Source organism: Oncorhynchus kisutch, linkage group LG6 (genome assembly GCF_002021735.2).
Source record: "Oncorhynchus kisutch isolate 150728-3 linkage group LG6, Okis_V2, whole genome shotgun sequence".
Classification (NCBI taxonomy): Eukaryota; Metazoa; Chordata; class Actinopteri; order Salmoniformes; family Salmonidae; genus Oncorhynchus; species Oncorhynchus kisutch.
Window position 1 is genome coordinate 12,346,765 of NC_034179.2, and position 22,632 is coordinate 12,369,396.

Here is a 22,632-nt window from a genome sequence, read left to right on the forward strand (position 1 = left end):
ATTTTCAAAGGTTATTTAGAAGGTTTTACTTCAGTGATTGACATGTGGTTGTTTTACCTACCTTCATTGAATGCACTGATTTGTAAGTAGCTCTTAATAATAGTTTACAGATGAGGGGTAATGTACTATATGTGTAAGGGGTAATGTACTATATGTGTAAGGGTAATGTACTATATGTGTAAGGGGTAATGTACTATATGTGTAAGGGGTAATGTACTATATGTGTAAGGGGTAATGTACTATATGTGTAAGGGGTAATGTACTATAGTTATGTGGGTAAGAGGTAATATAGCTTTATGGCTAGAGAGGCACTGGGACACAACGCTCCCATTTATAAGAATCAGTACAGGCACCTGAGGCACTAGCTCTTCTAGTTAAACAGTAACTGACTTAACTGTCGCTAGTAATCTCCTCACTCTGCTTATTACTGCCTCTGCACTCAGTCTGTATCAGCCTGAACCCTTGGTGACCGACTGTATCTGTTCTATACTAATCCTGTTTATGGTGTGTGTGTGTTCACTTAAACGGGCATACTGTAAATCGGTGAAGATTTAGTAGTGTGATGTTATTTTGAACCAGTTTTATCTGTGGTGTGGCAATTTTTTTTTTTTTTTTTTAAGTGTGGGAAGTTGTTTGAGCAGAGAAGTGTTGATTCCTTTAGTAGTCCTCCAGTCTTGTGTTTCAGGATAGAAAACATTTTCTTAGTATAATATCTTCTCTTGTGTCTGTGTTACGTGTCAGTGTGATGTTCAACATGAATACTGATGTATTGCATCTCTCTCTGCAGGTTCCCATGATGCCCCTCGTCTGTCGTGCACCTCGCCATTTCCCAGAAGCCCGATGGCCTCATCCCCAGGGTCTCCTCACGCTGACCCGTTCTCTAGCAACACCCTGTCCAACCAGCTGCAGCCACCGCCCCTACCCGAAAAGAAAATGGTGAATCGCGCCGTATCCGCCCCTGACAACATGGCAGGGAAACCCTTAGTCCGGGCCTACCCCTGCTTCCCTTTCACCGGTGGCTCTGAGAGTAATGTATCCCGTCCTGACATCCCATCCCTGTCCAGCCTTCCATCCTCCCCCGTGGACCCTCGGGCCATTTATTCCTCCTCTGAGTCCTTAGAGCGCTGTCACACCCCTCTGGGACACCCCCTGCGCTCCCGGACCCTGGACGAACCCCTGAAAGTTCGGGGCCGACTAGGGGGTCACAGCCGAGGCAGCATCACCACCTCCTCCTCCCCCCAGCTCAGCGCCCCCCACCTCTCGGCCTCCGGACCCACCCAGGGCTCCGGCCTGCAGCTGCAGACCCTGCTCAGTAACATAGACAGTAGAGAGGGGATCTACTCCAAGCTGGGAGGCCTATATGCTGAATCGCTGCGCCGCCTGGCTCTGAAGTGTGAGGACCACTTCACCCGCAGCCAGAAGAACCCGCTGAGGTTTGATGAAAGCAACTGGTCCCTGTTCAAATTGACCTGTAACAAGGCCAGCTGTAATGCGGGAGACGGTGTCTACTACTCTGCTGCATGCGCCTCAGACCCATCCAACTCCTACGCAGTCAAGGTAACTGGAACACTGGCTCCCTTTCATCTCTATAGCTTTTATTTATGTAACCAGGAAGTCCCATTTAGGTTAGAAGACCACTTTCCCAATGGAGACCTGTCTCTCTGTTTTTGGGGGCCAAGGCTGTCATGTGCTTTGATATTTTTATTTATTTATTTATTTCACCTTTATTTAACCAGGTAGGCTAGTTCAGAACACCTTTATTTAACCAGGTAGGCTAGTTCAGAACACCTTTATTTAACCAGGTAGGCTAGTTCAGAACACCTTTATTTAACCAGGTAGGCTAGTTCAGAACACCTTTATTTAACCAGGTAGGCTAGTTCAGAACACCTTTATTTAACCAGGTAGGCTAGTTCAGAACACCTTTATTTAACCAGGTAGGCTAGTTCAGAACACCTTTATTTAACCAGGTAGGCTAGTTGAGAACACCTTTATTTAACCAGGTAGGCTAGTTCAGAACAAGTTCTCATTTGCAACTGCGACCTGGTCAAGATAAAGCATAACAATTCAACACATACAATAACACAGAGTTACACATGGAATAAACAAAACATAGTCAATAATACAGTAGAACAAAAGAAAACAAAGTCTATATACAGTGAGTGCAAATGAGGTAAGTTAAGGCAATAAATAGGCCATGGTGGCGAAGTAATATAGCAATTTAAACACTGGAATGGTAGATGTGCAGAAGATGAATGTGCAAGTAGAGATACTGGGGTGCAAAGGGGCAAGATAAATAAATGATCTGTGAGCTGCTCTGACAGCTGGTGCTTAAAGCTAGTGAGGGAGATATGAGTCTCCAGCTTCAGAGATTCTTGCAGTTCGTTCCAGTCATTGGCAGCAGAGAACTGGAAGGAAAGATGACCAAAGGAGGAATTGGCTTTGGGGGTGACCAGAGAGATATACCTGCTGGAGCGCGTGCTATGAGTGGGTGCTGCTATGGTGACCAGTGAGCTGATATAAGGCGGGGCTTTACCTAGCAGAGACTTGTAGATGACCTGGAGCCAGTGGGTTTGGAGACGAGTATGAAGCGAGGGCCAACCAACGAGAGTGTACAGGTCGCAATGGTGGGTAGTGTATGGGGCTTTGGTGACAAAACGGATGTCACTGTGATAGACTGCATCCAGTTTGTTGAGTAGAGTGTTGGAGGCAATTTTATAGATGACATCACCGAAGTCGAGGATCGGTAGGATGGTCAGTTTTACGAGGGTATGTTTGGCAGCATGAGTGAAGGATGCTTTGTTGCGATATAGGAAGCCTATTCTAGATTTAACTTTGGATTGGAGATGCTTAATGTGAGTCTGGAAGGAGAGTTTACAGTCTAACCAGACACCTAGGTATTTGTAGTTGTCTGCGTATTCTAAGTCAGAGGACTCTGGTGGTTAATGTTCACATTGCAATAAGTGTGGAGACTAAACAAATGGGGGAAAAACCTGTTGAAATATGTGTGTCAGTCAATGAGAGACATGTCTAGAGGCATCTCTCCTAATTACTGTGAGAAGAACGTCTTTGTAATCTGCAGCTCAAATTCAAACTCCCTGATTGGTCCTTACTCCCAAACTCTTATTGGACGGTGTACATTCTACTCCTCAATCAAGGTCATGCTCTTACCTCGTTAAACAATAAAACCTGTACAATGAAGTAAGCCAACATCTTAACGAGCCAAAACCTTAACGAGCTCTTAGACTGCTCAAAAGACCAAAGGGATCCTCAGCCGAGCCACAGACCCTCCACGTTGGTTGTGTGTCCCAAATGACACTCTATTCGCTACATAGGGTACTACTTTTGACCATGGACTCGTAGCGCACTATCTAGGAAATAGGGTGCAATTTGGGACGTAGCCTGTGTTTGTTCTCACATCGAAGAGAAGGTCCTACCATTCTCGTTATCCTCCAGGTCATGTTCTGTACTGTAGGCTGCTGTACTGAGGAGAGAGAGAGGAGGGTGTTACTGTAGCCTGCTGTACTGAGGAGAGCGAGAGAGGGTGTGCTCTGCGTTCATTTTGACTGACCTTTGTCCCAAAGTCATTAGCAATGTGTAAAAGCAACATGTAAATCCAGAGCTGTGTGTCAAGAGGCCTCGCTGCCTGAGGCTCTGTAGTCTTGCCTAATGCCTCTAGGTCCATTAATCTTTTCATGCCAGCCAGGATTTACAGTTCAGACACACCCCTGTTGTCCAGGCCTACATACAACCACCCTTACACACACATTCTTTCTCTCACACAAACACACTACCCACAAACACACATGGCAGCAGCTCTGTGATGTGACTGCGTAATGAAATCATCCAGTCCTCATATTAAATCATCAATCTGTCGTGTTACAGTTAAATCACTATGGCAACGTCCCAAATTAACCATATTCATTATCACTATGGCTACGTCTCAAATGAACCATATTCATTATCACTATGGCTACGTCTCAAATGAACCATATTCATTATCACTATGGCTACGTCTCAAATGAACCATATTCATTATCACTATGGCTACGTCTCAAATGAACCATATTCATTCAAATGAACCATATTCATTATCACTATGGCTACGTCTCAAATGAACCATATTCATTCAAATGAACCATATTCATTATCACTATGGCTACGTCTCAAATGAGCCATATTCATTATCACTATATTCATTTTATAGTGTACTACTTTTGACCAGGGCCTATAGGACTCCTGTCAAAAGTAGTGCACTAAGTAGGGGAAAGGGTGCCGTTTGGGACGTAGGCTGTGTCATATCAGGGCTCAGCTGTGTTTGTAAAAGTGGGAGAGATGGACAGGCTGCCACACTTCCCAATATAGTGCACTACCTTTGACTAGGGCCTGTATGACTGGTCAAAAGTAGTGCACTTTATAGGGAATACGGTGTCATTTGGGACATAACCACAGTGTTTGGCTTTACTCGTATTAAACATGGCGAAACTCATTCATGGCTGCTTGTAGTTAGACTGGTAGACTTATGGAATTACTGTCTGTCTGCTACTACTGGATTGAAAACAAGATCTAAATGAATGAAGGATTTAAAGCTTGTTGACAGCAAGTGGGGATAATATTCCAGTCTCTTACTTAACCAGGGAAGAAATATTTCCCCACTGTGTACATTGTGCTCTAACCCTCCCCCTCTAAGAGCCAGCCAGACATTTTCCTCCACATGATTATGCCTGTTTCTATTCTAACCACGGTGTCTCTCCTCTTCTCTCGGCAGATCTGTAAGAGCCAGACCTCAGAAGCCAAGCAGGGTCACCTCTACAGCCTGTCCGTCCAGCAGACCGTCCCTCCCCACTTCAACCTCCAGCAGGACTGTGGCCACTTCATAGCCTGCGTGCCCCGGAGCATGCTCCCTGCTGATGAGGCCTCGCTGCCCCCCAGTCCCAACCCCATGCAGGGGGACAAGGAGCGTGTGGTGGTTATCACCCGGGAGGTGCCACAGCAGACTACGGCAGACTTTGTCAAGGAGTGGGCGTCCGTTCACCAGGTATGATTGTGCCCGTTTGAAACATCTCATTTCATTGCATCTTATCTTAGGGAAGGCCCCTAGCGTGGAACGGTGACTGAATGGTGTGATGTTTACCATTGTGGACATGGAATGAAAGACGCAAATTTAGCTTTTGCCTGCCAGCGTCTCATTTGTATTTGTTTTCCCAACAGGCCCAGCCGGAGGTGTACGAGCGGTGGGTCTGCTTCCTCCTGCTGCAGCTGTGTGACGGTCTGGACCATCTAAAGGAGCATGGGGTGACACATCGAGACCTTTGTCTGGAGAACCTCCTCCTGGTCCCTCACCGCCGCCCCCCGCAGGCCAACCCCAATGCCCCACACGACCAGAAGCACCTCCCCCGCCTGGTCATCTCCAGCTTCGCCAAGGCCAAGCAGCGGAACACTGAGGACTCTGCCCAAAATGACCCCCGCCTCAAACGCAACCACGCCCGCCTGGCCCCGGAGATCGTCTCGGCCGCCCAGTACCGGAAATTCGACGAGTTCCAAACCGGTATTCTAATCTATGAGCTCCTCCACCAGCCGAACCCGTTTGAGGTCAGCCCGAAACTGAAAGAACAGGACTACAGCTGTGAGGACCTGCCGCCCATCCCTCCAGTCTCCCTCTACTCCGCTGGACTCCAGAGACTAACCCGGCTACTCCTCCAACCGGACCCCATTAAACGCATCCACATTCAGGAGGCCAAGCGGGTGCTGCAGAGCCTGCTGTGGGGCCCCCGGAAAGACCTGATGGAGCAACAGCAGTGGGGGGACAGGCTGGGCCCCGGGGAAGGGCCCCGCCACGAGGGCCTCCTCAACTGGTTGGACGTGAAGAGAGCGCTGCTGATGATGAAGTTCGCAGAGAGGTCTCTGGAGCCGGAGAGGAACGCAGAGTTAGAGGACTGGCTGTGTTGTCAGTACTTCAGCTCTGCTCATCCTCTGTCCCTGTGTCATACAGCTGAACTGCTCTACTCACTCAAGTGACTGACATACTGACCGGACAGACTGTCTGAATCCCAAATCAAACCCAAACGCCTACCCCCTAGGTACTCCTGGAGATCTGAAAGGATTGGATAGGTTTGGGATTGGGGGTGACTGTGTTAGTGTGTAGAGACCATAAGCTGCCATGGGTTTCCCCTGTATCTGTCTCGGAGGATACACAGTGACACAATGTGAACCTGTCTGCTCTTCACTCAAATGCATGAAAGTAACAAGGCATCACTCACTTTCCTGTCCATTCAGCTTCTACTTATACTGTATATCTAAAGACTGCTGTTGTTTTACTTTACTGTATGGACTAAGACACAAACCCGCTGGTAAGGAACCGTCCCAAAAGCCCAAGCAGGCCAGCGATGGGCAGAACAGAACAGGAACTCTGTTCCACCACAGACACAGCAGCTGTGAGAGCTAAGCATGGAATGGAGGATTGACTTAACGCAGGAAGACCTCAATTTACTTACCTATTTAGTATTGATGAACAGTCAGTATACACACCTGCCAAGACGTTTCAAGTGTTAATGTTTTATGTTGTTCTTATCAATAGGACTACTTGCCCTTTCAAACAAGAACTCTCGTCCTCATTTATCCATGTCCAGCACCTCTTGACAAATGTTTGATTGTGCCTGTGCAGCTAGCTAATTTTGATTTGCTTTCACACATTGGTTTTATGTTACACACAGGCATTGACACTGGCGTGTATTGAATTGTGCATACACATTCATACCAGTGTGTTGAAATTGAGTGAACTGGTTCCTGAAGGTTACCTTGTCTACAGCTCAGTTTAGAGTGGTTGGTGTTGTATCTCTCCTTGTTAATCCACGAGGAGGACATGTATTGTTTAGAAAGGTGGCCATCTTGAAACCAAAGCTGTTTTGATTGGCCTCGATGGGATGGTAACCATGGAAACGGTGTGACATGAACCAATCTAAAACGTGTACTGCCTAATGCCACAAAATACAGTATGCATATCATTAGTTAAGCGATACTAAGACAGCCAGTACCACCACTGCTATGGTCCCACTTACCCTAATACTTACCTTTTTTAAAGAGATACTCCGGTACTTTTGTATACTTTTAGCCAGTGGTTCAGAAAGTAGCGCTCACGAGCCAAAAGTGGTCCCTGAAAATGGCTTACTATGTCACCATATGTGCAGATACAGTATTTGCACCACATCATTGCTCTCACTCTCTGCTGTGTCCACGGAGCTGTTGGGCCTACCCTGCAACCTCATTGGATAATGCTGGGCAGTCCTCTTGCTAGCTGTCACTTAAATGCAAGAGTGCTGAAACTCATGGGCTACAACTCAAATTGCTATGTGGGGAAAATGGCCCGGAACAGCTTCAAGAAAAGTCACTTTCAAACTCGGGATTTTGTGGCTAATTGAGTTAAAACAGTAATTCTGTATGAACTACTCATTGACACATCCAGCCCAAAGCGGGAGGTTTAAAACATACTTTCTTAGTTGCCAAAGTCCGGAGCATGTCTTTAATGTCATCTTTAATTGTTGTTTTTGATATTATAAATTGTTACAGTGCCTTTACTTCTCCATATACATGTTATGGTGACTGAGAACCTAATTGTAAATCTTAACCCCTATGCTCCCTCTGTAATTTGTGAAACTGGATTTTCACAGAATGGTTTGGAGACGAACAGAACTTGTACATAAAGAGGTTGTAGATCAAATAGCGAGCCCCACCTCAAGCAGGTCTTTAATAATTGCAATGGATAAGATCCATAGTGAATAGGTATCTATGATATCCAATCGTTTTAACCCATAGTAGTCACTGGAGGAAGGACTTTCTGTTTTTCTCTGCATCCTAAATGGCTCCCTATTCCATTCGTAGTGCACTACTCTGTGTAGGGTAGTGCACTACTCCTGACCAGAGCCCTGTGTAGGGTAGTGCACTACTCCTGACCAGAGCCCTGTGTAGGGTAGTGCACTACTCCTGACCAGAGGCCTGTGTAGGGTAGTGCACTACTCCTGACCAGAGGCCTGTGTAGGGTAGTGCACTACTCCTGACCAGAGGCCTGTGTAGGGTAGTGCACTACTCCTGACCAGAGGCCTGTGTAGGGTAGTGCACTACTCCTGACCAGAGGCCTGTGTAGGGTAGTGCACTACTCCTGACCAGAGGCCTGTGTAGGGTAGTGCACTACTCCTGACCAGAGGCCTGTGTAGGGTAGTGCACTACTCCTGACCAGAGGCCTGTGTAGGGTAGTGCACTACTCCTGACCAGAGGCCTGTGTAGGGTAGTGCACTACTCCTGACCAGAGGCCTGTGTAGGGTAGTGCACTACTCCTGACCAGAGGCCTGTGTAGGGTAGTGCACTACTCCTGACCAGAGGCCTGTGTAGGGAAAAGGGTACCATTTGGAACGCACACGCTTCAACTTCTTCTTGTTTCACCAAGAATAAATCATTGATTATGGCCTGGGGCTGCAGGCAAACAGTCCAAATTCTGTTCTATTCCACTGCTGTTATCATTATGTGAATGGAAAAGATACTGTTCTCTGTGACCACTAACACATTGATTGTGAGCCTCACCTGCATCCATCAATAAATTGTAAATATGTTTTCACACATGCACACCATGCTCCGTCTGTCTTTTGCTTGTGAATGGCATCAATGGATGTAATTGGTGTGTGTGTGTGTGTGAGAGAGATGGTGTTTGCACTTTTAAAGATATCTGCTAATGGATGGAAGAATTACTTAGTCAGGGAGCCATAAGGAAATGTAATGTTGTAAAATGTGGTACCAAACAGTAGTTCCAGTGAAAGCATCACCACATAGTTTAACATTCCTGTTGTACATTACACAATGTGGAGGAGCTTTCAGTCAAATTGGGGGATTTTACAACAACAACAAATGACCAGATTCAGAGATCATACAAACCATTTAAGGAGGACCAGTGCACTCTGTGCAAATGAAATGCCTTCATTGTGGTGTCAATGTTCAATGGAACAAAAAAAGTCTCCCTGTTCTGCCTTTTCAACATTGTTCACAGCAGCACATTGCAAAATCAAATTCCTGTCTGTCTCGTCCTTGGCTTATAGCTAATTCTAACCCAGTACGGCAGTGTGAGAGAGACTACAGAGTTTCACAGATGGAATACAGGTCTGTCTGGGGTTACTGTCTAGCTATTTACATTCCAGTCAAGTTCACTCCATGGAAGGCCACTGCAATCTGACCCTGGAGTGGGAGAGCTCATGTTATGTTTTTGTCATGTGCATTAGTACAGTGAAATGCCTTTCTTGCCTGCTCTTTCCTAACAATGCTAACAGTACTATTAAAAACATATTACAAAATTAAGTAGAACAAATACAGGAACTAGAAATAAGAACACGAGAAAGTAAGTAAGCTATATACAGGGTCAGTTCCAGTACCATATTTACAATGTGCAGGGATACTGGAGTGGTAGGGTTAGATATGTATAGGGGTAAGGTGACTAGGCATCAGGATATATGATAAACGGAGTAGCAGCAGCGTATATGATGATTGTGTGTGTGTGTGTGGAATGTGCATAGAGACAGTACAAAAAATAAAATGGAAGGATCAGTGCAGATAGTCTGTGTAGCCATTTTGTTAGCCATTTAGCAGTCTTATGGCTTTGGGATAGAAACTGTTCAGGAGCCTGTTGGTGTCAGACTTGATTCACTGGTACCACTTGCTGTGCAGCAGCAGAGAGAACAGTCTATGGCTTGGGTGACTGGAGTCAAATTATTTTACACCGCCTGATATAGAGGTCCTGGATAGCAGGGAGCTCAGCCCCAGAGATGGTCTGGGCTGACCGCACCGCCCTCTGCGCCATGCGATCGAGGGGCGGTGCTATTGCCATTCCGAGCAGTGATGCAGCCATTCAAGATGCTCTCAATGGTGCAGCTGTAGAATTATTTGAGGATCTGAGGGCATATGCCAAATCTTTTTAACATCCTGAGGGGGAAGAGGTGCTGTCACACCTTCTTAGCGACTGTTTGCGTGTGTGTGGGGAAGAGGTGCTGTCACACCTTCTTAGCGACTGTTTGCGTGTGTGGGGGGAAGAGGTGCTGTCATGCCTTCTTACCGACTGTTTGGACCATTAAGTCCTTAGTGATTTGGGCACAGGAACTTGAAGCAGAAATCGGATGAACATTAGTCTGGAGGTTTTGGGTCTCGGAACAAATACACACACCGTGCGTGTGTGTGCCTTTCAAGCCTCCGTTGCTTTCTGCTTCATATCACTCTCAAAAACACAAAGCTCCTTTGTCATAGGTGGAATGTGTTGCTATGGTGCACTGACCAATGGAATTACATGTCTGGGGGAGCAGGCTCTCAGAGTACCACAGACAACACTGTTGGGGGGTGTGAGTGAGTGGAGTGCCCCAGACAACCCCCCAGTGACAGCAGCTACACTGAATGCTCCCCTCTTCTTTTGTTTCTCCGATGAGCACAGGTCATGAGGCTCATTCCACAGCAAATACCAGAGTTCTACAGACTAGTTCTCTTTAAACATTCTATTAACCAGTAGGACAAAGGAATAATTCAAATGTCCCAATTAAAGTGAGTGGTTCAAATAGCAGTCAAACTGACATTAAAGAGATGTACATGATTAGATTGATATGTAGATTAGCATTACCTCAAACCAACCCTCTGTTACGATTAAATTCACTTCAAATTTCTCCTGAGGTCTGAATGTATAATTAACAGATCAGACCATATTGTATCTGCACTGAGGAACATAACTATGCAAAACAAAGCCAGATTGGGCAATAAGTAGAATGTTCCAAACCCAATTTTCTATGTACTTAATCATGATTCCTTCTCACTAGTCTAAATATCTTTAAACCATGGGAAATGTTCAACTGCAGTACAGAGGAGTTTTTACAGAGGGATTTTTGGAGTAGTTACACAGCTGAAAACCAAAGCAAGCCTGTACTAGCCCTCTGCCCCCTCTCCACTTCACTGAGTCTATTTTGACAATAAGCGAAGCCACACTGAGATAGAGAGACAGTGGTTTACCACTTCAGCCAGCCTCTGAGATGTCTGTAGGGGATCCTATTATGGCTGGTTTTGAGTGACAGTGTAATCCATTGCTCAAATATAAAACGAATGGCTTCATAGAACATAACTGACATGACAATTAATGTAGCCAGAACACGTCAAGCCTGATACAGGTGTTTGTGATGCAAGGATGACACCTAGTGGTCAACATGACGTGTTACATGTAGGCTCTACAGCAGTTAAATGACCGCAAGCAGCTGACTTGCTCAACATCTCAGCAGGGCCCCCAAGTATTAGAGCTGAGATGATTATAAACTGTAGCACTTCATGTCAGCGTCTGAAATGGCAAACTATTCCCTTAATAGTGCACACTATCCAAAAGTCTCTGGTCAAAACTAGTGCACTATATAGGGAATGGGGTACCATTTGGTTCATTTTTTTATTTAACCAGGCAAGTCAGTTAGGAACAAATTATTATTTACAATGACGGCCTACCCTGGCCAAACCCTAACGACGCTGGGCAAATTGTGTGCCACCCTATGGGACTCCCAATCGTGGCCAGTTGTGATACAACCTGGAATCAAACCAGGGTCTGTAGTGACACCTCTAGCACTGAGATGCAGTGCCTTAGACCACTGCGCCACTCAGGAGCCCACCTATAATTACAATAATAGTCTGCCATTTTTAATTGGGGGGGGGGGGGGGGGCTATAGTCAATTCAAGGAAACGAATTAGCCTAAATTTCTCTCAATAGGCTTCACATTCCAATACAAGACTGTCTACCGGTACTATACATCATAATCCAGATTAGATGTGGCAATTTGTATAAGGTCCAGCCAGTTGCTTTGTCACCATTCAACTGGGTTATGTATTAAAGTTATGTTTAACTCCATGGTAAAAGGTCACTGGGTTCATCAAATTCCAATCCAAATGGCACCTAGGGAAAAGGGAGCCATTTAGGACATTCCTTACTCTGTCCCTGGTAATAGTGTTCAAGATAAATATATATATATATTTAACTAGGCAAGTCAGTTAAGAACAAATTCTTATTTTCAATGACGGCCTAGGAACAGTGGGTTAACTGCCTGTTCAGGGGCAGAACGACAGATTTGTACCTTGTCAGCTCGGGGGTTTGAACTTGCAACCTTTCGGTTACTAGTCCAACGCTCTAACCAGATACTCCTTAGAGCTAAAGCTTACCCACCAGACAGACAGACAGACAGACAGACAGTGACATTTATAGCCAGGTAAACAAGCCAATGCTATATCCTCATCCCAAAAAGATAAACCTGCTTGGCAAGAACGTGCATGTAGCCTATTGCAGTCTCTGCAGTTCACTGGGTTCATGGAGGCATGTTTTTATGGCAAAGTGAAAGTGGTATTTTATATTGCAGGGTAGGCTAGAGTAAAAATGTGTAAACCTACACAAATATGTACCGTACTAAAGTTTAAATAGGCAATAATATGAATACGGCCTTTATTAATTAACCCATTTAATTCCCACTGTATTCCTTTATTCACGTCTTTACAGACCTCTTAATAATTCAGTATATTTCAATGAAATGTAACTTAAACTTGCATTATAATGTTGCATGGGGGCTTCAGATTCAACATTTCTTCCCTTGGTCACAAACATCAGACCTACTGTCTGTCTTTGTTGTTAGTTTGCTGGCTTTGGTACTTTTCCACTTGCACAGAAGACGCCCCCACGAAGCTATCTTCACCTCTAGCTACGTATCGCTTGTTTCCCTCTACGTAGCTCGGGGCTCATTTAGCTTGAGTTCAGCACCGATCGGGCTTTATTACTCAGCCGACCATTGCAGTGAGCAGTCAGAAGCTCGTCGTGTCTCTACCCGAGGCCGGATGGTAAAATCCAACCTCCAGCGGATCTTAAACAGTCATTGCTTTGCTCGCGAGAAAGAAGGAAAACCACAGTGCTTTACTACCATGGCGGATTTAAGTAATAGTATTTGTGACATGATTGGCAAGTAAGTGGAGACAGACAGCAAAGTCAAGTGGGGGATGGTAGCTAGCAATTGTTTTCAGTGACGAGGAAGTAGCTACGAATATAAACTGGGATTTAATTTACTATGTCACAAAATACCCACAACTGGTTAATTAACGAAGTAATCTATGAAAAATATCCAGAATGAATTAGGAAATAATTAAATTGTTTCAAGTTAGTCCTCTTCCTTCGTATGGTGCTAAACTAGCTTAGCTACGTAACATAAATAAATGGTTTAAGGTTTCCTATGTTTCAATGGTTGCCAATGACGCCTCGTTTATAGCTATATAAGATGAGTTAACGTTATATTGTTGACGTTGGCATAGTACCTAGGCGAACTCCTTCCACCTGAAAGCATAACGTTAGTAGCTATAGCATTAACATGGTCAGGTAGCTAGTTGGCTGGTGTATATGAGTTAACAGGGCACAAATGAAACCCATTTAGAATGGCTCGTCGTTTCACCGATGAACTTCAAAAACAGAAGAAAAACATTTCCATTGTAATGTGGGGAATCTGCATCCATGATAGTTGCGTTTATCATTAATCACATCACACTTTTGATTATTTAATAAGGCCTCAGTGACGCAACAATATTCGTTTCTCCATCTTGACATCACAAAGACGTTTACATTGTAACATTACGTCATTATACTATTCTTCCCTCAAAATGATACAACATTATTGTAATTGCTGGGCATCATAATGTATTGTTGAGTTGGAAATGATCTGACCCGCTTGCTTACAGCTGGATTAGGGTCTGACAGGCTTCCGGTTAAGTAGCCCCCGAGACTATATATACACACACACAGGTATGTGGACACCCCTTCAAATGAGTGGATTCAGCTATTGCAGCCACACCCGTTGCTAACAGGTGTATAAAATCAAGCACACAGCCATGCAATCTCCTTACACAAACATTGGCAGTAGAATGGCCTCACTGAAGAGCTGTCACTTTCAACGTAGCACCTTCATAGGATGCCACCTTTCCAACAAGTCAGTTTGTCAAGTTTCTACCCTGCTAGAGCTGCCCCGGTCAATTGTAAGTTATGGTGAAGTGGAAACTTCCAGGAGCAACAATGGCTCAGCCACAAAGTGGTAGGCCACACAAGCTCACAGAACGGAACCGCACAATAGGCCCAGTGTCGTTAGGGTTTGGCTGTGGTAGGCCGTCATTGTAAATGAGAAATAGTTAAAGGTTAAATAAGTTTCGCGAAGGAGGGAAAATGATCTGGGGCTGTTTTTCATGGTTTGTGCTAGGCCCCTTAATCCCATTGAAGGGAAATCTTAATGTTACAGCATACCATGACATTCTAAACAATTCGGTGCTTCCAATTTTGTGGGAACAGTTTGGGGAAGGCCCTTTTCTCTTTCAGCATGACTAGTCCCCCATGCACAAAACGAGGTCCATAAAGAAATTGTTTGTTGAGATCTGTGTGGAAGAACTTGACTGGCCTGCACATAGCCTTGATCTCAATCCCATCAAACACCTTTGGTATGCCGACTGCGAGCCAGGCCTAATCACCCAACATCAGTGCCCAACCTCACTATAGCTCATGTGGCTGAATGGAAGCAAGTCCCCGCAGCAATGATCCAACATCTAGTGGAAAACATTCCCAGAAGGGTGGAGGCTGTTATAGCAGCAAAGGGGGACCAACTCCATATTAATGCCTGTAATTTTGGAATGAGATGTTTGACGACCAGGTGTCCACATACTCCACATGGTCATGTAGTGTATGCCTCGGAAAACCTACCTCAATCCGGGGATGAGAAATGTGGTGTACTCCGAATTGTTCCATTTATTCCAACTGTTACACCGATAAGATTGAATGCTTTCGTCCTCATGCTAGCTAGCAGTAGCCACAGCAGCTGTAATGGAATGGCATGTCAGAGCTGAGTGACTTACACTGCCATTCCAAAATGACTGCTGTGACTTCTGCTACCCAGCATGAGGATGAAAAGGGCAGTTTTCCATTTAATCTTATGTGTAATATTTGGATTACAACTAATTTTTCCCCCGGATTGGGGTATGTTTTCTGAGCCGTATCTCGTGCTGGCTCCTCTGTGTCTTCCAGAAAGGAATCCTGTCTGACCCTAGTGCAGCTGTAAGTAAGCCGGTCGGATCTACTGGCTACCAACCCTTATGAAACAATTAAATATCTACATGGGATGAATTCATTATTCCATGTAGTAGGTTATGTTTTTGACTTCTAGTGATCATTGTCAGGTTTTAGGGTCACATAGTTTTAATCATAGGTAATCAGGTAGAGGCGTAGTTTAGATTGTGCACATTTTTTCCTCATTGTGATGCCTTCCTGTCGAGATTCAATTCAGCCTCATCAGATGTTCCCTGAAGGGGATTCTGCAACCCGCTGTGGCGTTGACCAATGAATTTACGTTTACTGACATATGATGGCGGATGTGTTTGTGGATCTTGTTTTGCCTTGGATGAATACATTCTGTTTTAACAGGACACCTGGCCCTATTGTGCCATGATATTATGTGCTTACTAATGCCCAGATTCTGACCACAATTATGAAGGAAGAGCTGATGCTATATCACATACAAAAAAATATAGTACTGGTTTTCATGGGAGGTTTAAACTCACACAAGCTGTGTATTGTATCCACTTTCCTGGCCCATCTCACTGCAGTGAGAGCTTTGTAGCGCACATCATTGTTTCCAGACACCCACTCCAGCATCCCTGGCTGTCCCTTAGCCTGTCCTACTAATCCACTCCTGTCCTGTTCGCTAGTCAGCCTGTTGCACTAAATAAATTCACTCGGCAACACAAGTGTAAGATTCACATACGTTTTGGAAGTCCTATTGTTGCATTGAAGCGGTTTTTAAACCACATCACTAATTCAAACACAGGTCCAGGTTTATTTACACCAATACATGTGCCACAATGGAGCACTTTGTCAGTTTCTAACAAAGCGAGAGTAAACATGCCGTCCTCCACAAGTGATGCGGCGCCCGCCCCCTTTGGGCCAATTGCGTGTGACTAACATTTGAGTTATCGTATCCATTATATTAACCAGATACTCAAGTGACCGCTATATAACAATGAAAATAAATATCTTCAAAAATGAAAGGCATTTATCATGGGTACCAGTCCCTTCAGCTAATCCACTCCATGTCATGTGCCAAAGGAAAAAACGCCACCTGCTGGAGAAGACAGATTTTGGGGCCAGTTATCCCTCTTCTCTTCTTCCTCTCTGTTGTGACTCAGAAATTTCAGTTAATTACTATAGCTCCCATCTTTGGCCAATCAGTGTAATTTTGTAAATGGCGAGTCTCGCCATTCACCTAAGTTTTGTGAAAATCGAGCCAGTGCTTTTCTGAGATGGCGTGTGACTAACGGATGGACCGAGACCGATCCACAGTCCCATCTCTGATTTCATCGCGGGGGACAATAAAGAAAACTCAATTGCAGGACAGGATAGTAATAAGAACGTGAGGAAAACCAGCCCCACCTCCTACGTTGTTGTGTTGAGCCTAGAAACATACGGGAATGGGTTTCTTTAGGCTCTGCTTCCTTTGGGTTTAGAAATACAATGGAGAACCGGTGACAATGAAATGCGAAAGTTAGTGTAAACAAACCTCTGTTTCTCCCTCATCCCTTCTAGCCTGTCCCTGCTGAAGTAGTATCCGTGGGCCCTAACCCCCCACTCCCTCTCTCTCTCTCTGTGTGTGTGGCCAGTCTGTCCCTGCTGAAGTAGTATCCGTGGGCCCTAACCACCCACTCTCTCTCTCTCTCTATGTGTGTGTGGCCAGTCTGTCCCTGCTGAAGTAGTATCCGTGGGCCCTAACCACCCCCTCTCTCTCTCTCTGTGTGTGTGTGGCCAGTCTTTCCCTGCACTGAAGTAGTATCCGTGGGCCCTAACCCCCCACTCCCTCTCTCTCTCTCTGTGTTTGTGGCCAGTCTTTCCCTGCACTGTAGTAGTTCCCGTGGTCCGGGGCCTCTGTGGTGCTCCTGATGCCCCTCTCCCACCCCTGAAGATCCCAGGTGGGCGAGGTAATGGTCAACGGGATCACACTTCTTCATCTCGGCCGCTCGACTCCGTGAGTACATCAACCCTCACATACACGACCTGCTTGTTAAATGCAATGCTTACATAATGCTCCACTGCATCAAGCACACTCGTCACATACTAAAAATAAATATTGTTGGGAGGTTATATTTTCAGGTGCCAACTTATTCCATTTTACGTTTACGTGATAGTCATTTAGCAGACGCTCTTATACAGAGTCACTTACAGGAGCAATTAGGGTTAAGTGTCTTGCTCAAGGGCGCATCGACAGATTTGTCTCCCCCCCACCTAGTCGGCTCAGGGATTCGAACCAGCGCCCTTTCGGTTACTGGCCCAATGCTCTTACCTTACTAGGCTACCTGACACCCTAAGTTTGTAGTCTCATAATATGTACTCTGAATGACATACACAGGGCCTATAGCTAGTATGTGATCGTCGTACTATATTTTAATGTTGTGAATAGGCTACTTGGTCCTTGGGGGAGGGGTAGTAAACAGCTGGTAATTTCACTTCTCTGTGTTTTGTTAACGCCTCTATTCTCCAGGTTTCATTGTTACATATCCTGTTATCTAGTGCGTAGCTTTCATTATGGGTTATCACATGAGTTTACACTACTGCACTCTGACTGCAATCTTTTTTGGGAAGGGTTTAGAGTGCACTACTTTTGACTAGAGCCATATATAGGGAATAGGGTGCCATTTTGGAACACATACACAACAAAACAAAACAGGCAACAATTACACACAGGTCATAGTCATTTACTCAGTGTTCAAAACAACCTGACATTTCAGGAAGGAATGAGAGAGAAACTCTTGTTTTCATGGTGATGCCATGGCCACATCCTGTCATGTGATGGCTCTGTTAGCTATCTGTGTGAAATAATAGGGGAGTCTGTACAACACAAGGCTGATATTGTTGACAGACATGCAGGCTCACTCTCTCTGCTACTACCATGTCCTATTGCAGTGTGCAGGTTGACCGACAGACTACAAATGACAGTCGCGTACTGGTACTGTATAGGAAAGATCCCGTCACCCTCTACTGACTATGATTCATTAGTTTTTATTTGGTTGACTACCAAGCCCTTCTTGAAAGGCTATTACATGAGCTGAGGGCATAAAAACGGAAATAATTTCCCCCCCGGGTCAGTGGAGACCCATGAGACCTCCAGCTAATACGTAAGATCTAGCAACCTTTCAGAACCACTCTCTGGACTGGCTGGTTCTGGGGTTCCCGCGGTTCTCCACTGATTTGAGTTATTATGCCCCCAGCTCAAGGAATAGCCTTCGGGCCACCTTGAAATTAGACTCACTGGCCTCATTTGGACAGTTTAGATTGAGTTTAAGGGAGGTGATATTGTTTGTTTTTGATTCGTCATGTCTATTATTTATTGTATGTTCATGTTCACAGGGCTCCCTGGTCTCAATGGTGACTCACCCAGTATTTAAAAAATTATACATTTAAAACCCAATAACAACACAGCTATTCCCTTTCTATTGAAACGGTGCTCTAGTGAACACAACCATGAAGTTGTCTTTAATCATTAACGTTCCTTCTGTTTCCTTCCAATTTGGTTTTCCAGAACTTGACGGTGACAGCGGAGCCGGCGGGGAACGGTCGCCCCGGGATACTCCACTTCCAGAGCCGCCTCACTGTTTCCAGGGTGATCAACTGGGACGCGGTGCTGAGTGGGAATGCTCTGTATGTGGAGATACCCATAGACCCCCTCCCCGAGGGCAGCAAGGAGAGGTGAGGACAAGGAGAGAACCATAGACCCCCCTCTATCAGGGTATATTTTATTTATTTTGTACCCCTTTTTCTCCTCAATTTCATGGTATCCAATTTGGTAGTTAGTCTCATCACTGAAACTCCCCTACGGACTCGGGAGAGCCAAAGGTCGAGAGCCTTGCGTCCTCCGAAACACAACCCAACCAAGCCGCACTGTTTCTTGACAGAATGCCCGGTTAACCCGGAAGCCAGCCGCACCAATGTGTCGGAGGAAACACCGTACACCTGGCGACCGTGTCAGCATACACTGCGCCCGGCCCGCCACAGGAGTCGCTAGTCTGCGACGCGCCACCCCATGGGTCTCCCGGTCGCGGCTGGCAGCGACAGAGCTTGGCAGCGACAGAGCCTGGACTCGAATCCCAGAATCTCTAGTGGCACAGCGATGCAGTGCATTAGACCACTGCACCACTCAGGAGGCCCCTCTATCAGGGTGACTCTGTACATTTGTCCGGCAACATTTTAATTTACTGGGCATTTGAGAAGTTTACGGGGCCCATATGCATTGGGTGCGTAACCTGATTAAGGTGTCCACCAACGCTGCTCAGAATTACAGAAATCATATTTACATTATGGTAATTTATATTAACAGAACATACAAGTTGAGAATGCAACGATATGCGGTACTTCTTACCGAATTCTGATGTGCACTTTGAAGATGTTCAAAGAACTGTCCACATTTAGTTTTCCTCAGATAAGATGAGTAACAAACAGCTAAATCACTAGCCTGTCAATCTACAATCCCCCATAGTTAAAAAGTTGACCTATTCTATTGGTCAGCTTATCAAGAAAAAAATATCCTATTCAAAACAGACTCTGGGACAGTTGTGGGAATATGGATCCCTAATTCATAGAACCAGTTGGCCTAAGCTACATAAACATTTTAAATAAACATTAAAAAAACAATGAGTCTGATGCAACAGATCAGAACGTTGATCTTAAAATGTTAATAAACTATTTCTTCACATAAGTGCACAAGGCAATAGGCTACGCACAAATGTTCGTTCCATAATGCAATTAGCAGGAAAACACTGTTGTCTAAAGGGCACTGCACATGCGAGCAGTTTCATGTGACAGAGATGAAAATATCATTTTGAAATTTAGGGGAGGAGATCTAATAGGCTACTTTGAAGCAAGAGATGTACCTCATATGTATTGAAACATTCAGGTTTCAAACAATGAAGTATATATACTTTTCAAAGTGCCTTCAGCTCATTGCAATGTGAAGTTGCAGTTTGAGATGCTGCGCTGGTTGACAGATTTTCCGCTCTAAGGCTCTATCTGTATGACGTGCGAATATACAGTACACACGCCAATTTAATTCCACTAAATTATGCAAATGAACCTATAGACCGATAAGCATGACCAGTCAAAATGTATTTCCATCAATCAACATGTCACAATGTTTTTTTCCCTTCTTTCTCCCGGACAATTGGCCGGTTGGTGTCAAATGTATTTATCCTGCTATTACCAGCTAATGGAAAAGCTGATACCTTTGGAACCCGCTCCTGAGGAGAGGACCATGTGTGGCTGAGGGAGAGGCGGTGTAGATCTTTAGAATTGGTGTTTAGTCTGTCATCCAAGTTAATATCTCTCTCTGTCTCTTGTCTCTCTCTGTCTCTGTCTCTCTGCTCTCTCTGTCTCTCTCTCCTCTCTGTCTCTCTCTCCTCTCTGTCTCTCTCTCCTCTCTGTCTCTCTCTCCTCTCTGTCTCTCTCTCTCTCTCCCCTCTCTCTCTCCTCTCTCTCTCTCCTGTCTCTCTCTCAACAGTTTTGCGGCTCTCCTGGAGTATGCAGAAGAAGATCTTAAAGTTTTCCGCGTGTTCGTCTGCTTTTACAAGAACAGAGATGATCGTGGTACGTATAACAGTCCTATTTTAAAACGTATTCCTACACCAAACCCACAGTTTCAATAGAGAAGCACATCCCAACTGTGGATTTTTTTTATTTTCCAAACACTGTTTGGGAGATCGTTTGCTCACTAGGAGTTAAAAGGAATACGTCAAGTGAGTTAGGTCAAAGGTCATGTTGTTTTGTTATTTCTAATGTGTTTCTCTCCACAGCTAAACTTGTGCGCACATTCAGCTTTCTGGGCTTTGAGATAGTGAAACCGGGCCATGCCGTTGTCCCGCCTCGACCTGACGTTTTCTTCATGGCCTACAACTTCGACAGGGACTCTTCCTCCGACGAGGATTAGCTCTGACCCCTGTGGGGTGTTCCAGGAAGCAGAATCATCATCATTAGCCAGTTAACTTTTGATAAGCTGTCAAATCTCTTGATTTAAAAAAAAAAAGTTTAACTTCAATAATGGATTTGTTGGTTGTCAAGTCAGTCATACAAAGTCTATATTTCTAGGAATGATTAAATTAATTCAGAATGTTTAGTTATGACAGTTGGATGTCTAAATAACACATTGATCCTGCTTTCTGGAAGAGCCATACCTAGCCTGCATCCCAAATAATGAAAACTGCCGTTTTCGCTATTGTCTCACTAACAGTTTCAATGAAGAGATGGTTCAGTCAGACTGAAGTCTGAAAGCCAGACTGTGATGACCACAATTGTGAACTGAAGCAGTTGTGAAAGGGAGCAATTTCAGTTTGGATCCAGGCTAGCCCCTGCCCAATGCCCTACCCTCCCCTGTACCCCAGCCAATCGACCACCTGACCCAAGTGCTTACAGCCTTCCATGCTTTGTGTCAAAGGAAGCGGATGATTAGGATGTGTATCCCCTAGTTTCACAGCTCGGCTGATATTTGTTCAATTCTTCAGTTCGGTTTCGTTGGTATTTTGTTCCAACACTTCAGAGGGAACCATGTTTTTTAAGGACTTTGAGAATATTGCAATTCTGTTGTCATCAATCAATTGTCTATTGCTATTTTTTGTTCTTTATTCTTGTTGCTAAAAAATATGGACTCGTCGTTATTTCTTAAATGTACAAAAACAGGTTGTCAGAATTACACTTGGGTACTCCAACTTTTAATTTGATTGGCTAAGATATACCTTAGTCATTGAAATGAGAGCATACGCTTTTATTTAATTGGCTATATTCAATATAATCTTTTTATTTCATTGGTTAAGATTAAAACAAAAAAACAATGTCAGCCCCACCTTTAATCTGACAATTGTTTTAGATATAAAGGCACTCGATCTTCTGAAATTGTTGTAATGATGTGTGTAAACATGACTTTTGAGCAAAAACTGCCCCGATATTGGTACTTCATGGCTGGATAATAGCTCTTTAGACTAGAAGTGTGTGTTGGAGAGCACAGGTGAATGCTGTTTTGTGTGACTGGTTTGGGTGCATTTGTGATAAATATGTAATATGATGGGTGAATTGGTACAAAGCTAAAAAATATATAAAAAAATAGAGGGGGGGGGGAATCCAAAGTGCTTTTGCTTTTCTGTCTCGATACCTGAACATTATTGTAGAGCATCGTTTGGATACATGTGTTGTGATGTCTGATGGGATATTTGGACTAGCATTCCTTTGAACTTTTTTATTTTAAATTCAAAATTGTTTATAAGTTTGATGTGCATCTTGCATAGTGGTACCTATTGTGCTTCTGTGACAATAAAATAAAGAAAAATGCAAGTCTCATCATGACACCGCATGTGGCCTGTTTTACATGGCGCACTGTTGAAGACGCCTGTGGTGGCCAGTCTGTAGCCATGCCTCGGGGCAAGGACGCACAGGTTCTCATTTTAGACATTTACCATCAGGGTAGTACGCTAGTTACTGACGTGTCAGTATTTCTGCGAAGTAAGGATACAGGAGGAACAGATGGCCGAGTTGTGACTGGATAAACTGTT

General features: G+C 44.6%; 1 protein-coding gene and 1 pseudogene across 2 annotated transcripts in view; both read left to right on the forward strand.

Annotated features, from left to right (window-relative positions):
* Nucleotides 1–8,613, forward strand: part of LOC109892328 (inactive tyrosine-protein kinase PRAG1) — a 35,875-nt gene extending 27,262 nt beyond the window's left edge. The window contains exons 5-7 of the mRNA XM_020484799.2: nt 788–1,557; nt 4,766–5,035; nt 5,209–8,613. Coding sequence (XP_020340388.1) covers nt 788–1,557; nt 4,766–5,035; nt 5,209–6,015 — 1,847 coding nt within the window. The 3' untranslated portion in view covers nt 6,016–8,613. The remainder of the gene's footprint in view (nt 1–787; nt 1,558–4,765; nt 5,036–5,208) is intronic.
* A 4,145-nt stretch (nt 8,614–12,758) lies between these two features.
* LOC109892329 (ornithine decarboxylase antizyme 2-like) lies at nt 12,759–22,426 on the forward strand (annotated as a pseudogene). The gene is made up of 5 exons (XR_004210183.1): nt 12,759–12,992; nt 16,933–17,072; nt 18,624–18,790; nt 20,595–20,680; nt 20,887–22,426. The product of XR_004210183.1 is annotated as an ornithine decarboxylase antizyme 2-like (transcript).
* Nucleotides 22,427–22,632: the final 206 nt, after the last annotated feature.